This window comes from Xyrauchen texanus, chromosome 2 (genome assembly GCF_025860055.1).
Source record: "Xyrauchen texanus isolate HMW12.3.18 chromosome 2, RBS_HiC_50CHRs, whole genome shotgun sequence".
Classification (NCBI taxonomy): domain Eukaryota; kingdom Metazoa; phylum Chordata; class Actinopteri; order Cypriniformes; family Catostomidae; genus Xyrauchen; species Xyrauchen texanus.
Genome location: NC_068277.1, coordinates 35,263,387 through 35,281,353, shown reverse-complemented (window position 1 = coordinate 35,281,353; position 17,967 = coordinate 35,263,387). Strand labels below are relative to the sequence as shown.

The window sequence follows — 17,967 nt, the reverse complement described above, 5'->3', positions numbered from 1 at the left end:
GAAATCTAGGGGTAACCATTGATGATGGGCTAAATTTCACAGACCACATTTCAAAAACTGCAAGATCATGTAGATTTACACTCTACAATATCAGGAAGATAAGACCCTTCCTCTCTGTACATGCCACGCAACTGCTCGTTCAGTCCCTTGTCATAACTACACTGGACTACTGTAACGCTCTCATTGCAGGCCTTCCTGCATGTGCTATTAGACCCCTGCAAATGATCCAGAATGCAGCAGCACGTCTGGTCTTTAATGAGCCTAAGAGAGCACATGTTACACCACTCTTTGTCTCTCTCCACTGGCTGCCGGTTCATGCACGTATTCAATTCAAGGCCCTGATGTCGGCATATAAAACAGTCACTGGGTCTGCTCCAGCATACCTAAAATCATTTATGCAGAGCTACGTTCCCACCAGAAGCCTGCGGTCGGCTAAGGAACGTCGCCTTGTCGTACCAAAACAAAGAGGCACCAAAACACTTTCCCGGACTTTCAGTTTCATCATACCACGGTGGTGGAATGACCTTCCCAACTCAATCCGGGAAGCTAACTCACTCTCTATCTTCAAAAAACGGCTAAAAACACATCTTTTCCAAAAGCACTTAACCGGTCACTTAAAAAAAAAAAAAATTATTATTTACATTTCTTGTTGCACTTAAATCTGTTTGGTGTACTATTCTGATGATAGTGAAACTTTGTAATATGGCACTTTTTGTACCACTGTCTCCCTAAGATGATTCACTGATGTTCTTCCTCTTTTGTAAGTCGCTTTGGATAAAAACGTCTGCCAAATGAATAAATGTAAATGTAAATGTAAAGCATATAAATATCACTCACTTTTGCACATTAATAATTGATCTTCACTATCACAAAAGTGACCGATTATGGTTTCAAAACCAATGCAATGCCTGTTGCTTCTGCTACTGTTTTTCCTTCCTACTTGCTCTCTTTGCAGCAAGGTTTTTGCTTCTGGCCTCCACGGCTTTCTGCATGCCCTGTCTGACAGCAAGGTGCCAAGCGGAGCGGTCATCTGCACTACTTTCCAACGTGTTGATGTTGGACAGCTTCATTCTTTCTTGCCGATGTCTTTGTAGCACAGAACTGGGAGTCCAGTTGGCCTTGAGCCCTCTTGCCATATAGTATTTCTGGAATGTGGCCTTGTTCCATTCTCCTGACATGGCCATGCCATCGAAGGTGCCTTTTATTGGGAGAGATGAACAAGCTGTTTATGCTGGTGCGTTCCAGAACCACGGAGTTGGGCACTTTGTCCTGCCACTGAATGTGCAGAATGCGCTGCAGACACCTCAGGTGGAAGCTGTTGAATTTCCTCTCATGTTTGGCATAAGTGGTCCATGTCTTAATGCTGTAGAGGAGCGTACTGAGTACACAGACTGGGTAGATGAGCAGTTTGGTCTTTTCCGTTAGATTTGGGTTGTTCCAGACCCTCTGTTTCAGTCTGTTTTCAGGTGTCTCCATGGCACCTGGTGGATCTCCTTGAAGGTGTTTGACATGCATAGACTGCGGAAGCAGCACATCTCGAGTAGACGCTGACCATTTTCATTGATCTTGAGGGCTGAGGCGGGTGGGCCAGGCCTCGTGGTCAGCTCCCACTCTAGCATTGAAGTCTATGAGAATGTAAAGTCCTTCTGTGCTAGGAATTTTGAATATCGCTTCATCCAGGGCCATGTAGAATTGGTCTTTCTCCTCTAGGGTGGAGCAGACGGGTAGGGCATAAACACTGATGATGTTGGCTGGGCCAAAGGATGTTGACAGGCAGAGGGCAAGCATCATCTTGGTGCCTGATGAGGGAGGTTCAATGAAGGCAATGAGCATGTTCTTCACAGCGAAGACAACATTGTGCTTCCTTGGTTCATCCGAGGACTTCCCTTGCCAATAGAAGGTGTTTCTTGCTTCTCTGATGTGCCACTGTCTGCCAGCTGGGTCACCGGTAGACAGGCAATGTTGCCTTTCAATCTGGGGAGTTTGCTGTCGAGAATGGCAGTCTTGCATCCATCGTCAATCTGCTGCAGGTTGGCAGTGAGTCCAGGACACAAGGTCCAGCTTGCAAATCGAAAAGTTGGAGTCTTCTTTCTTTTTTGAGTCTTGCCTGTTGCAGTGTTTGTGTCCTACTTGCCGAGTTGGTACTCTAAGCTCTATGCACCCAGTGAAGCAGGCAGGCCATAGCTGGATGGCACCGTGCTGGCTGGGGATACCCAGCTTGGGCTGGTGATAGCTGTCCAATGAAATACGATGACCTCCCCCCACCGTCGAAAGGTACCACTGGCACTCATTTCCTACGCCAATCGGATGAGTTTATCACTGGTAACTATCACTTGCCGTGATGTTCCGACGCCCTCTGACGTCGCTGGAGAGTCCTCTCCAGTGGAGCTACGAAGCCTGGCAGGGTACTATAGAGATTCACCTATAGCCCATGCTGCAGATCCTCTCTCTACATGCAGCTGGTGGATCCAAAGGAACGATGGATACCGATACAACTTGGTACCAATGGCATCACAGGTGTTGCCAGAAGGACATTGGTACAATGTCAGACCACCTTAGGGACTCCATCTCTGGATTTGTTTTCAGGGTTGACTCCCCTAGCCTTTCTCATGAGTGGGTATGAGTGGGGGTTTGAAATCTGAGTTTACCGTCTCCTAGATGAGTGACCATCCAAGGTTAACGAGCCCCATCTGCCAGAAGCAACTGGTTCTAAGGCACCAGTGACCCACCTTCCCCCCTTCTCCTGTTTGTTGAAAATGTGATCTGCCGGGCTTAGAAGCTAAGCCACTCGTGAAGGCCAGGAGCTGAATTTTGTTTGACAGAGGCACACACCACATGGATTATTTCTATAGAAATGGAAGCTTATCCCCACTTCCACCCCAGCTGTATCAACCTTGGACCACAGGCTAATATATTATAAATTAATACCATTCTTTGCGTTTGCGCTCAACAAGCTGAAAAATTGTAGGAGCCAAATCGCCCCGCCCTTGTCAGTTGGTGAAACAATCAACGAGGTACCCCATTGTGAATTCTGATGTTCTATATTCACAATGGTAGGTAAGATGGTTAAAACAACTGTTGATTTTAGTTAATTCTTAATACATTTTTGAGGAGGCTTAGCCAGACAAATGGCCACTGGTTACATAGTGCAGGCAACACCAGAATGTTTTTTTTTTATTTTTATTTGTGACCAGAGGTTAATCAGAGGTTGAAAATAACCTATATCAAAGAAAAAGCTTTGGCAATACAACTCTACAAATATTTGTCAAGCCATAAAAGCGACTATTTAGCAGAGACGGGCCACTGTAGTCCCACCTTACAGGTAAAAGAGCCAATCACCATTTAGATACAGATATCGTCTGTCAATCAACTCGAAATCACGCATGCACATTATGCCTCCTATGGAGGATAAGGATTTGAGTGCTAGAGCTTCTTGTTTGGGCATTCCAATTTCTACCATTCATTTTAATAGAAGTGACCCGTCTCTGCTAAATGGTTTCTGGTTTGAATTAACATGCATTCCTTTGGCCCTTTCGAAAATTCATATCTCATATCACTTCTCACGTGTACTCTGCTGTGAAACATAATTTGGAGTCCAGGCAGAGTCCTCAGGGATTCGTCAATAGTGAAATGTTTTGTAATGTGTTCAACCCTGTCACAGATTCCTTGTGTAATTTGAAATCTCCACGACTTCAATGACAAGACAGACAGTTGTATAATATGAATGGTACCACAATCCGACGTCTTTGAAAGTCGTGTAGTGTGTCGGAGGCATTAAACACACATGGCTGAACAACAGGGCAGGATGTTAATACTGACATTCTAGAGAACTGTGTGCTTCCAGCTTTGTTGAAATGACTTGAGAAGGGCCCTTTTCTGTTCCAGCATGACAATATGCACAAAATGAGTTTAATAAAAAAATTTTAATGAGTCTCACGTGGGAGAACTTAACCAGCCTGCACAAAGCCCAGACCTGAACTTAGGAAATTAGCACCCGCAAATGCGGGTAAATCATGCACAGTGGCAGGTAATTTTGCTCATCCATCTGCCACCATGGCAAGTGATATCTCGGAGTGACATATGACAAGAAATTCCATTTCACACAAAGACGCACTTTTGAAGAAGCTCACTTGATTATATTTTAAAGAACAGATAACAGAAAGCTGTCAATGTGCATGTCTGATTCGCTGTGTTTAGAGGTTTATTGGCACTTATGGCGTGGGCTGTGTCACAGAACGGCTCAGGTTACTTAACTGTAACCCCTGTTCCCTGATAAAAGGGGAACGAGATTCTGCTCTGATTTAGCGCTTTGGGAACAATTTTAGGTTGTGACCAACTGTGAATATGTGTACAACACGTCAATGAATTTGACCAGAATTTATAGCCTCTGCTGGTGACATCATTGGATGTACCTGTAGCAGGGCTATAAATAGATGCGTCACAGGTGCATCGTCAGGTATTTTGTCTGAAGAGCAGTCCTGGTGCAACCCAGTGCGTCAATAAAGCACAGCATCTCGTTGCGCTTTTATCAGGGAACAGGGGTTACAGTTAAGTTGCTACCCTGTTCGGCCAGTGCGGTGCTATCAGTAAGAGGCAAGACCCTTGCTGGAAAACTCTGGCCAAGACTTCCGGAAGCAGAGAAACCAGAGGTAATGCATACAGGCGCATTCTGGGCCATGTATGCGCCATCGCGTCTAAACCCAGGGGGTCTGGGTGACTCAGAAATAAGTAGAGGGGACATTGCGCTGTCTGTTGGGAGGTGAAGAGGTCCACTTCCGCTCTGTAAAATCTCACCCAGATTTGTTCCACTACCTCGGGGTGGAGTTTCCACTCCCAGGTCGTTATTTTCTGTATGGACAGTAAATCTGCTCCCACATTAAGGCATCCAGGGATATAAACTGCTCTGATTGACAGGAGCTTGCCCTGGGCCCATAGGAGAATCTGCCATGCCAGTCTGTTGAGCTGGTGTGACCTTCTTGATTGGTTATGTAAGAGACTACTTCTGTGTTGTCCACCCGCACCAGGACATGGCAGCCTCTCAAATACTGGAGGAAGTATTTCAGAGCCATAAATACCACCATCAACTTGAGGCAGTTGATGTGCCAATCGAGCTGATGACCCTCCCATTCCCCTTGAGCTGGACGACCACTTAAGGCCGCACCCCAGCCCGTCAGGGAGGCGTCTGTCATTAGCAATTTTTGACTGCAAGACGCACCTAGAGTGGGACCCAAAGTGAGGAACCAGGGTCTGAACCACATAGAAAGGGTATGAAGCGCGCTGTGCATAACCCTTATCTGCCTTAGGGGACTGGCCCTTGGATGAAAACCCGCATTTCGTGAATGTGAGGGGGTGATAGGGCTAGGCTGAATGGAAGAACCTGATATTGTAGTCAATTTAACTATTTATTAGATAATCATCTGAGTAAATTAAGTGTGTGTAAATGTTTTTAACCAGATGCATTTTTTTTTTTTTTTTTACGTAATGAGATCTGATTATGTTTGTGTGTTGTAACTTTGATGTAAAATGTAAATTAAGCTGCTTATCTTGGCCAGGACACTCCCAAAAAAGAGATTTTAATCTCAGTGAGTCTTCTTTCCTGGTAAAATAAAGGTTATTATTATTATTAAGAACCTGATATTGGAAAGCTTTGCCACCGAAAGCGAACCTCAGGAACTTCCAGGAATTTCTATATGAAAATAAGCAATTCAAGCCTCAAAGGTCTAAAATCGGACACAACCCCCCACCCATTTTTGGAACAAGGAAGTATCTGCTGTAGTAACCTGACTCTTTCTCTGGAAGGGGAACATGTTCTATGGCCCCTTTGACCAAGAGATTTTGCAGTCCTTTCCACAGTATACATGCTTGTTCCGGTTTCACAGTAGTGGAGACCACGCCATTGAAACGCGGAGTACGGCGATCGAATTGAATACATTAGCCTTTTTCTACTGTTTTTAGAACCCACATTAGAAACACCTGGCAGTAGCTTCCACTTTATTCTTAGAAATTAATGCCCTGAGGTCTTGCTTTGGGGGCTGCTGAGGGCGATGAGCCGGCCCCCCTGTCTCTACGAGGGGGCGCACGACTAGCCACGCTTTGTTTTTGAGCTTCCCTTCTAGGAGGACCGGCAGGGCTGGGTGGCCGACAGCCCCTCCCCCTGAGTGCGGCGAGGAAGGAATTGCCTGAAGGCTTCCTCATGACTCTTTGCCTCCTGGAACCTGGTGATAACTACATTCATAGTGTCACCAAATATGCCAGAAGGCGAAACCGGGGCATCGAGAAGGAAAACTTTGTCCTTGTTTCTGATGCCCGATATGTTGAGCCATAAGTGTCTCTCCGTGCTGACTAATGCAGACATAGACCAGCCAATGGCGCGAGGCGTCTGCTTGGTCTCGTGGAGAGACAGATACGTGGCTCGACGAAGCTCAGAGAAAGCCTCTTCGTCGACCGTGGTGCCCGCACTCAGGTCCTTCAACAGATCAGTCTGGTACGCCTGTTACACTGCCATAGTGTGCAGGGTAGCACCAGCCTGACCTGCTGCCTGATAAGCCTTCCCCACAAGCGTGGAGGTGGTCCTGCACGGCTTTGTGGGGAGAGTGGGTCTCTTTAGTGATGATGCTGAGCCAGGTGAGAGATAACCCGCAAGTGTCTCTTCTACTGGCGGCATCACTGAATAACCCCATGCCTCAGCACCCACGATAGTCGAATATGTTGACGTCGAGGGCACGAAGAGACGGGAAGTATAAGGTTTCCTCCATGAATGAGAGAGCTCATCATGGAGGTCATCAAAGTAAGGAAGGGACTGCTATAGCGTTCCCTTCCTTTTTTTTTTTTTTGGCCATCAGACAGAAATCTGTCTTCTAGTTTGGAGTGCTTGGGAGGTCTCTTGTTCGTGTGGCCAGTCTAACTGTAGCCTGGCCACAGCACGAGTAACTACCTCAAGTAATTCCTCAGCCACTTTATTATTGTGCGTGGAATGTTCAGAGGTTCAGCATCCCAGCTTCAGGCTTACGAGAAGGATCAGCTGGATCTTGGGAGAGAGCGAGCGATAGGGACGGACCCATCTCTCGCTCCTCAGCCAGATCTATGTGAGTGCCACATGATGAAATAGTGGGTGCTGACTCTTGGAAGTAAGCGTGACGAGTGCAAACATTTTGACTGTAAACAGATTGCAATGCTCACACCCGCCCCGCACCAACGCAAGAGCAGCATGCTCTTCCCCCAAACACACAAAACAAAACTGGTGTGTGTACATTTCAACCATAGAGCGTAAACATGGGAACACACACCGCTTGCTTTGTTTCTTCTTATTTTTTTTTATAGAAAAGAGAAAGGTTTCTGCACACTGCCTAACAATTCTAACTCCTAACAGTGGAAAGTAGAAAGTTCTGACAGTCAAGAAGCACAACACACACAGAATGATCTGAAGACAAAAGATCTGAAGATGCACCTGTGACGCATATATTTATAGCCCTGCTACAGGTGCATCCAATGATGTCATCAGCAGAGGCTATAAATTCTGGTCAATTTTATTGACGTGTACGGAACAGGACTGACTCTCGTAATTGTGATGTTTGACATGTGATAACCATAGCAACAGTTTATTTTTAATTTTTTGAGCAAAGAGATTACACACCATAGATATCATCCAGTGTTTAGTTCACTGATGTTAACGGAATCGCCGTCTTTTGTTTGTGCGTGTCGAAGCGGCTGCTCTTATAGAGTGTGCGGTCTTGCTGGATTGTAATCAAATAGTATCTGCTGTAATAATATACCGCTTGTCCCGAGATCGCAGAATGTATGAGAGAAACTACAGAGTGACAGACTGGAAAATATGAATGAGAGAAGACACACATCTCTCTCTGTTAGTGTGATTTACACCAGCAGAAGACAGACACGTCTCACACGTGCCAGTAATCACATCATTCCACTACGTGGAATTTTTGGAGATTGCGGTTGTCTCTCCGTCTTCTTTTCAGACCATCTAAGGATGCATCAACATTGGAATTACATGTGAATTGGGATGTGTCATAATTCAGTACAACCTCAGAAAAGGTTCTTGAACAAGAAGTTTCTCTTCTGTCTACTTTTTAGCCTCCATTTGAATGTTGCAAAATTATCATTATTTTAATAATTATAACTTGGTATTATATGTTATAATTTACATTCTAAAATAGCATTGTTAAAATTATTTATATTACATAAATTACAATTTCAAATGCCATAATGCACCCAATGCATACATTTTTAATAATGTGAGTTTAATGCCTCCTACACACTACACGATTTTCAAAGATGTCGGATTGTGGTACATTTCATATTACACAACTGTCTGTCTTATCGTTGAAGTCGCAGAGGTGTCAAATTACAGGAGGAATCGGTGACAGGGGTGAACACATTACAAAACATTTCACTATTGACGAATCCCAGAGGACTCTGCCTGGACTCCAAATTACGTTTCACAACAGAGAACACGCGAGAAGTGATACGAGATACGAAAACAAATGCATGATTATACGTTATGCATTTCAGAATATGATGTGTATGTTTTTAATCGCCTAAAGGCATCATATATTTTATTGGTTACAATATGAAAAAGTACCTTCTCCTGAAAAATCTACATATTTGCTTAACTGACTGTCCAAAAGAATTGGCAATTTCTCTCCAACTCTTCTCTTTCTCCACCCGGTTGAGGTACAGTTCAGATGAAACATCAAATCTGGTGCTCCTGCCAATTTTTCCTCCATTGCTTCGGTCCAATGTGACTTTCTTGATATCGCAGCCTGTTGCCGGTAGGCTACATCAGGACTCCATTTCTTGCTCTCTCATTGGCTGTAGGTCAACGCTGCAGTTGTATTCAGTCAAAACATATTTCACAATGCACTATTTGGAATCGCAGATATTTAACATTCTAGATACCTCTCTGACATCGGCGATCCTCACAGATCGCATCTTTGATCATTCATACATTGCGATCGTCGCTCACGGGAACGAGCTCTGATTTGTCCACGATTTCTGGCTTTTGTCGGCAATCAACACAAAACTGTCAGCGAGCGAAAATCTGGCTTAAAATCGTGTAGTGTAAACTCGTATTACTGGTACTAAAAAAAAACAAACAAAAAAAAACGAGACAAGTATTTTCTGTTGAGTCAGAATACGTTTAATAAAAATAATGAAACCTCAATTTCTTCTATAGAACTTCATAGAAAGTAATTCAATAAATTACAAACTTTTTATGACATGTATTCTGCACTACAAGAAGCATTAATTGACTGCACAGGCCACAACGCGCAAGTATTGCAACTGTCCAAAAAACACATTTTTGCAACAAAAAAAAAGGGGCTTTCTCTTTGAAATATTGAAAGTATAAAAATAATAATAGGTCGAGAAAACAAATGAGTCTATCTGTCAATTCACATAACTGAAAACAAACGTTTATTTGCAGTAGTGTATTTCTATTTCATTTTCTGTTCCATGGTGAATGTCATTGTCTTTGTGCCACGATGGCAAGTCTCGCCCTGATTCTGGTCAGTAGTCCAGCTTTTCAATCCGCATAAATGCAACACATGAAATACAACCAAAATATTGAACAAATGTACACATGAAAAAACTAAACAATGTAAATTTCCAAATGCTCAGTCAAACATTTTTTCGCCAAACATAATTTCATTAAATGAGATGCTAACAATGCTGATGTCATAATAAGAGGAAATATATATATATATATGTATCATGTGCAGTTGTGGGAAGAAGTGGAAAGCAGCAATACCTGGACACATTTCAAAGTGTGTGGCTTAGAACAAACTAACTGGAAACAGGAGAAAACATGACAATCAGATCTTCTTATGAGGCAAAGTCACATTGTTTAAGAAGGTGGAGGGCATCTGTGTTAATCCATTATTAATTAAATCTTACATGCTTGGAAAGACACATTAATATAACTGTGTTCACTAGTGAGACAGGCAAAGAGTTGCATTGTGCAGTGCATCCAGAAGAAATTTGCATCACAAATGGAAAACACCTGCAGCCAACCTGAATATAAACAAACACGAGGAAAGAGTGTTACTGCAACAAAGACTTATATCTTATATGGTCAGGAACCAAATCTAACCTGTGCCACAAAATTGGCCTAACAGTCAATAACAAGAGCACATCACCACACAGAAAAAAAGTCCTGCATTAAAAATGCCAATGAGGTTTACTGTGTTGGCCGAAGTGCTGGATTGGGATACATTTTTCACAAAGTGGTGTTATGAGGGACAGACACTGAAGTATGGCATAAGGACACTTCTATATCAGTCATTTACATCTAACAGCAGCAAAGCGGCTATGTGGATCTGCATTTAAAACTGAGGACATAGTTTTACAGGACTAAAAGAACTTGGGGATGTGACCTGTATATGCTTACACTGTAAAATCACTAATAATCACATTTTCAACCCTCCAATCAATTCTGGGTATACCATAAATGCTCCTGTTTTGAAGTAGTAGCCTTTCAAAAGAAATACTACTGACAATAATTAATTTCAAAATATGCTTACAAAAATCACAAACTTGAGCGCTGTTAGTATGTGGAGACCATAGTGGTGTGATGAACAGTATGACAATGCTGAAGCAGTCTATAGAACTCAGTGGGAAAAGGGAGAATAAATGCACGGAGTTTGCCCAGTACGACAGGACCATGGACACATAGATTTTCATGCAAATTGAGGCAACTGTGTTCATAAGCAAACAGAACACACAATACACACAGTGCTGTCTGAACTATAATAGAAATGTTTGTTTCAAACATACAAACACAGCGTGAAGGATGTTGCCTGAACTAGAAAGGTTGTTTGTTCTAAACACAAACACACACTTGGTGCGGCTATCCTTATGATGACTCTCCATAGAGATAATGATTTTTATACTGTATGAACTATAGATTCAATCCCCTAACCTAAATCTAACCCTCACAAAAAACATTCTACATTTTCAAAAAACATTTGTTTAGCATGTTAAGTGATTTTAATTATGGGCCACAAGAAATGTCCTCATAAACCACATTTATAGCATAATACTCTTGTAATTACCAGTTTGTAACCTAACCCCCCACACACACATTTTAGACATTGCAAGCATGGTTTTCGTTGTCCCTAAAACACAGTAAAATAATTTCTGTTTTCACTGTATACCTTAAAGACTACACAGTGTATGTGATGAATTCTTTAGTGCCTGCACTCACGTTTCTCGGAAAAATCTTTGCCCAAAATAGCTGTATATGATTAGAATAAGAAAGTAAAATAGCTGTATATGATGAGAATAATAAAGTAAAATAGCTGTATATGATGAGAATAAGAAAAAGACAGAGAGAAAGAAAGATATATAAATAAGAAAGAACGAAAGAAAGAAAGAGTATTTGGGGGGTGAGAATCCAGACAGGTGAATCAACAAGTGAACAGCTAGACAGAGTGACTGAATTAGTAGTCATAATACTAAATGCATGGTATCTACAGCTTCAATGACATTCATAAGCTGCCTGTGTGTTATTGCTGTGTATCTGTAGGTATGCTCTGTGAAGACTATGTGTTCAGGATCCTGCTCAAGTATTAACAAATGAAACCAAAACAGTCTATGTCTTCCTTCTCCCAAACAAAATATATTAATTATACAGCTCTGCATGAGCAACAATGTCCACATATTTTTAATAAAATTAAATCCCAACATAGTTACAACAATAATGCCTTAGCTTGTTTTTGCTTCTTGTCTGTTGCAATTGGACATCGTCGTGTAATACAATTCCACAATGTCCATAGATTTACTAAAGTTTTTCGACATGCAAAATGTCTCATCAAAACAACATTGTACCTTAACAAACAGTGACATGTATTTCAGTTTCTCTAGGATCTCCGTTTTCCATTTTTTTCCTCTTCATTACACAACACTTTAGTTATAATATTTACATGAAAACAAATGATGTAGTAAATGCCAGATAATTCCTATATGTGTTTAAATGTATACATTTCTAAGAGATGTATATAAATATATAATATTTATTTATATATGTATAAAGACTCAGTCTTCATCACTGGAATCGGAATCTTCTGAGGACGAGGAGGAGCTGCCAGACTCGTCGGAGGATGACTCCACCTTCGCCGAGCCCTCTGGACCACTGTTATCCTTATTTTCATCAGGCTCCTCCCCCTCATCGCTGTCTTTCTCCTCTGAACAGCCAGGCTGCTGGGGTGTGGCTTCAGAGGCAGCAGGTTGTGTTGGTGAGGTTGGCTGAGTGTTTGTAGCTTGTGGCTGATTGGCCACAGGCAGGTTAAGGCCTGGAGTAAAAAGCATTCCTGGGTAGAGCATACTAGAGAGGAGCAAGGGGTTGAGGGCCAATGGGTGGCCTGAAGCAGAATCACTTATATGACTAGAGTTGGTGACGTTAGAGGTGGTGGCTTTAGAACTTTGAGCCTCTGTCCTTTCCACCTTGCCATCGGGACTTGAAGTTTGAGCTGACCCTTTGGGTGTGGTTGAGTCTCCACTTTTCTTCTTTTTCCAATCCTCGTCACCTGTTGAAGCAACAACTGCAACTTCCTGTGAATGTTTTCCAAGGAGACCGCCCATCCCTAAAAGGTTTGGCAGCCCGGGCATTCCAGAAAGCATCATTGGAAACATGGTTGGGTCATGAGGCAGTCCCATGAGGCTAGTGGTGAGTTGGAGAGATTGTAGACTCTGAAGGTTGTGCTGGAGAGCTTGGAGACTAGGCAAATCCAGCCCAGTGAGGAGGCCATTGGTTAGGAGTGGGTTGAGCCCCACGGCTGCATTGGCACTTGCAGTGGCCATTGTGGCTGCTTTAGCAATAGCATTTTTGGGACGTCGACCTCGCCGGCTCACCTCTTCAGGAACAATGGGGCCGGTCAAGATCCGGTCGAACATACTTTCAGGAAGGTAACCCTAGAAAAAGAAACTCATCTGTTATACAACTAGGAAAACCTCCTTAACTCTTTCCCCGCCAAACATGGAATTTTCCAGGTTTTATGAAAAACGTTTCCCCGCCAAACACAGAATTTTCCGGGTATCCGTGGTTTAGGTGGTATACGGTAAGGAAGACCCGCGAGCATGTTTTGAAAGAGTACGCAACTCTTTGATCAAAGAAACAGACTGCGATCGTCTCAAACGTGAAGTGGAACACCATACTAATACTAAAGCACTTGTTTGATAAAAATGCCTTTTTCTCAGCTTTTTGTCCGAAATGTTGTTTTTGACAAAACCTACCTGTTCAAGTGGCAATAAAAAAAGAACATATGAAGCTAAAATAAAATCGTTTTTTTTGCCTAAAAGCAAGATCTTTATTTTGATATATAGCATCTTCATATATTCATGGAAGAAAATATTCTGTGGGCCATTAAATTTTAGTGAAAATCGTCAAAAACCCTGGCGGTGGCTGGCAACTTTTTTTTAAAAACGCTGGCAGGGAAAGAGTTAAAGTTGTAGTTAATATTTTTATTTTATGGTTTGTATTCCCCTGTTTTAGTGCATTTATAGAAATGTGATTGTATATTTGAAATGGAAGATGTTCCCCTTTCACTTACAGACTGTTTAACAACGTCGGCCCACTCAGGTGGGACTCCATATTCTGGATTCTGCTGCAGAAACTGACATAAATCTTTTAGAGGAGGAGCAAATGCACCGCCAATCTGGGACAAAGACATTGGACACAAGAATGAAATACAACAGCAAAACACATTTGCAAATGTACAGTACTGTGCAGAAGTTTTAGACACATAAGATGTTTTACATTAACATTTGTCTTAAGATGCTTATTAAGATCTTCATCTTTAGTGTGTGAATAGGAAATATACATTTTAGACTCCCAAATATTCCTTTTGCAAATAGAAGAAGAAGAACAGGGAGCCCTGTAACAGATGGCATGGCCCCCACCAGATGTGGAAAGTAATGAATTACAACTACTACTTTTCCAGTACTTGAGTAAAATTTTAAACTTTTTTATTTTATTTATTTTTATTATAAATACATAATAGAGTTGATTAAAAATGAAGTACAAATGTTGAACCGTACGGTTCCTTGCACAATCATGGCACAGGCAGGCTGTATTGTACTCGTGCGTAAAATGTGCCCCTCTTGTTCAAAATAAAGCGTCCTAGCAGGTAACACTCTTCCTCACAGTGTTGTACTGTACTTCTCTGCCCTGTGCTGCTGTTTATCTGTCTGAAAAGTCTCACCTGCTAGAGGCCAAAAGTGCAGCAAGGGATGGATGTTTTATAAACAAGGTATGAGAAATCACAAAACAATGTAACCAAATGCTACAATTTACTTAATAATAACATGTCAATATGTTAAATAACCGTAATATTAATTAAGACTTTATTATTACAACTGTAATACAATAATACATATACAGAACAACCACTTTTAAAACCAGTTTGCTTTATAATCTCATTCTATATCTGGATAAATACTGCAATATTATAGAAGATATATTTCCTCATCTATGATATTGCATTATATTAGTTTTGTACAGATTGTTAACTTAATAGCTAAAATACTTGGACATAATTGAATGAGAATAAACCTGAAATAGGAATGTGTTTCAGTCACAATGCACATTATGAAATTTATAGATGATTTAGAGACATTTAGAATGTTACAAATGGCTATTTATATTTAAATAAATGTTGTATTCTTAACATGTTCTGTTTGTCCAAGAATCGTCTTGCAGCAATGCAGGTCTTTGGCATTTAGAAACTACTAGTTTAGGACCTGTGAGGAGTGTGTTTCTCAAACTAGTGACTGTGATTCACTTGTCTATTTGTGGAGTATCTGGCCGTCCACTTCCCTCTCTATCCTGGTTAGAGATTTTTTTTTGTGCAAAATAGTAATGCATGGAATAGTCTTCATCTCTCTAAAACAATAGACTTTAGAAGAAAATAGAATTTCAAAATTTGACTTGCAAGTGTAAAGTAACTTGTAAGAATTCAATACCTCAGCAAATTTGGAAAATAACCACTGCATTGTGATTTCCACATGGTAGCGCAACCATTTTCAATTGTTCTAATAATGAGACAATTTTCTTTCTTAAGTACCAAATTCCTTTTGTAAGGAATAGGTGACGCAGCACATGTTTGCCAACATGGGTAAAACATTTTTTTAATAAATACTACATAAATCAATTATTTCAAACTGTAATAATAATTTGCAATTAATAATTTTGGCATTCTTTTTTATCAATTTAATGCATCCTTGGTAACAGGAAGCATCAATTTCTTTCAACAACAAAAATGTTCTAAAAATGGAAGTGTATATACTATATATAATATAATTTTCATAAAGTAACTTGTAATGTAATTACTTGAATAGTTTTTTGGCAAACTACTTATTTACTCTTAATTAAGTCATAATATTTCTAAGTACTTCTACTTGTACTCAAGTTAATTATTTCTTCAGTAGCAGTAGAATTACTTAAGTAAAAACAAATTAGTATTCTTTCCACCACTGGCCCCCACAGAACATCGAGTCAGTCTGGGATTAAAAGAAGAGACAGAAGCAATTGAGCCTAAATAGAAAGGCGAATCCTATCTTCCAACAATCAAGAAAAACGGTGTCTAGGTGTATTGGTGCTGTCAAAGGTGGTCACACCAAATACTAATTTAGCTTTTTTTAATATATGTTTACTGTAATTAATATGACATTCATTGATAAATTAAAACTATTTATGTTATTATTATTTTTTTTAAACTTTTGCACAGTACTGTATGTGCACACAAACCCATAACCTGCGCTCGCTTACCTTGCGTGCATTTCGCCTGTTGATAATCTGTACTCTCTCTTCTCCAGTCAGGCTGTTGATGTCAATTTTGTTGGGGTTTCTGCAGCGATGTCTCTTCTGTTTTGGTCTGTTTTGAAACTGCAGTTTATTTGAAGTCTGAAAAAACAAATTATTATAGCAACTTAGTGTATACTGTACTTATACAGAAACTTGATTGGAAATTGTTCTAGGCTGCTTTGATTTAAACATAAAATGAGATGAAAAATTTAAACACTTGAGCCTCACATTTCTGACAGTATTAGAACATTAGAAAAAAAAAAAAATAGTAAAAAAAAAAATATATGCCCTATCTCTCTTTTAAGAAAAATGTAACAATTCAAACCATCCTGGGAATAATTTGTATTGTTGAAAGAATTTGTGTGGTATTAACTGGTATAAAGGCTCCCACATCTGCCACAAAGCCTGGGTGCTCCTTCAGCCACAGGTCAAGATCCTTCCGCTTAGGAGCATCATCTCCGGCCAGTCGCGTCCCATCTTTGAGGCTGATGACGGGAACACGGATCTCCGCATCTTGGGGAACTGGTCCCTGGCCAGGTCCTTGAGGTGTGCTCTGCCCACGGGAGGCAGGCATGCCTGCGACATCTCCACTCCAGCCAGCAGGAAACTGCAGGTGAACGCAGTATCAATGTAGGTGGTGATGCATTGCTAAATTCACCTAAGGTACTGAGACTGAACTGTCTCTGGCTCTCTAAACATAAAAAAAAAAAAGTGAAAAGGGACACCGAAGAGTTATCAGGTAAGTCGAACCTGCTCTGGCATCATGGGGAGCTTGTTTCGGTTCATGAACAGCAGGTCCATTCCCTCAACATTCTTTCGCCTTCCTCTCCTCTTCTTCACCACAGGCTGTCCATCAGTCCCTCCATTCAGATGCATCTGCCCTGCCAGCCCTGCAAGAACACCAAGAATATGCACTTTCAGTGTCAAGCAGCCTTAAGCTTTTGATTAGGCTATTCAAAGTCCATACAGTACAAATGGCTGTTAAGTGTGTGCATGTGTGTGTCTATTATATGGTCAAGTACATTGTGTTGTTGTGGTTTAGGGGTTTAATCAGATATCTGTGAGTATAAGGTTGTTCTTTACCCTGTGGATAGCTGTTTTGTGTTTTGGTGTAGTCTGCGAGGCTGGTATCAGATGCATTCTGTAGCTCTTGTAACCGGGCTAAGTACTGCTGCTGGGCGAGAGGTCCCTCCTCACCCTCCAGGGGTCGCTTCAGAGGCAAGCCCTGCTTCTGGAAGGTCAGTTTAAGGCTACCATCCTGGTGCAGGTCACCAAATCAAAGGTCAGAGGTTAAGGATACTTTGCTAATAAGGCAGGTTTAAGTTTAAGATAAAGCTGCACTCAGAAATGTTTTGGTTATATTGTGCTGGCCAATGTGGCAGTCATCTTTGACATACACGGACACATTGTGGCATGAATGCAGCATCACAAAAAAGCAAAAGTTTTCAGTTAACAATGTCATTGTAGCAATGCACTTTTCAGTCAGCCACAATAAATTATTAAAAAAGCGAAAGTGTCCAATAATGGGGGTTACAGAGATAAAGTGAGATCAGCTGGTTCTGTGATCTTAACATGTTGGGCTCCATAAGGGAAATTGCTCCATGTACAATAATAAACATAAAAAATATATTTTTTTTAGGCAACTGAACTGGATTCTTTCATCTCATGTGAGTGTACAATATTTTAAACACTTTTTTTTTTCAAAACAAGAATTATGTTCTTTATACTAAATACAGGAAAGTATTCAGACCCCCTTAAATTTTTCACTCTTTGTTATATTGCAGCCATTTGCTAAAATCATTTAAGTTCATTTTTTTTCCTCATTATTGTACACACAGCACCCCATATTGACAGAAAAACACAGAATTGTTGACATTTTTGCACATTTATTAAAAAAGAAAAACTGAAATATCACATGGTCCTAAGTATTCAGACCCTTTGCTGTGACACTAATATATTTAACTCAGGTGCTGTCCATTTCTTCTGATCATCCTTGAGATGGTTCTACACTTTCAATTGAGTCCAGCTGTGTTTGATTATACTGATTGGACTTGATTAGGAAAGCCACACACCTGTCTATATAAGACCTTACAGCTCACAGTGCATGTCAGAGCAAATGAGAATCATGAGGTCAAAGGAACTGCCTGAAG

At 41.0% G+C, this 17,967-nt stretch overlaps 1 protein-coding gene across 4 annotated transcripts in view; it reads right to left on the bottom strand.

Annotated features, from left to right (window-relative positions):
- Positions 1–11,042: 11,042 nt before the first annotated feature.
- LOC127618344 (chromodomain-helicase-DNA-binding protein 9-like) overlaps positions 11,043–17,967 on the bottom strand; it is a 101,885-nt gene continuing 94,960 nt past the window's right edge. For all 4 annotated transcript variants that reach the window (XM_052090710.1, XM_052090727.1, XM_052090718.1 and 1 more), the window contains exons 33-38: positions 16,901–17,075; positions 16,568–16,707; positions 16,191–16,424; positions 15,782–15,916; positions 13,566–13,670; positions 11,043–12,927 (exon numbers count right to left, since the gene is read on the bottom strand). In XM_052090710.1, coding sequence (XP_051946670.1) covers positions 12,052–12,927; positions 13,566–13,670; positions 15,782–15,916; positions 16,191–16,424; positions 16,568–16,707; positions 16,901–17,075 — 1,665 coding nt within the window. In that variant the 3' untranslated portion in view covers positions 11,043–12,051. The remainder of the gene's footprint in view (positions 12,928–13,565; positions 13,671–15,781; positions 15,917–16,190; positions 16,425–16,567; positions 16,708–16,900; positions 17,076–17,967) is intronic.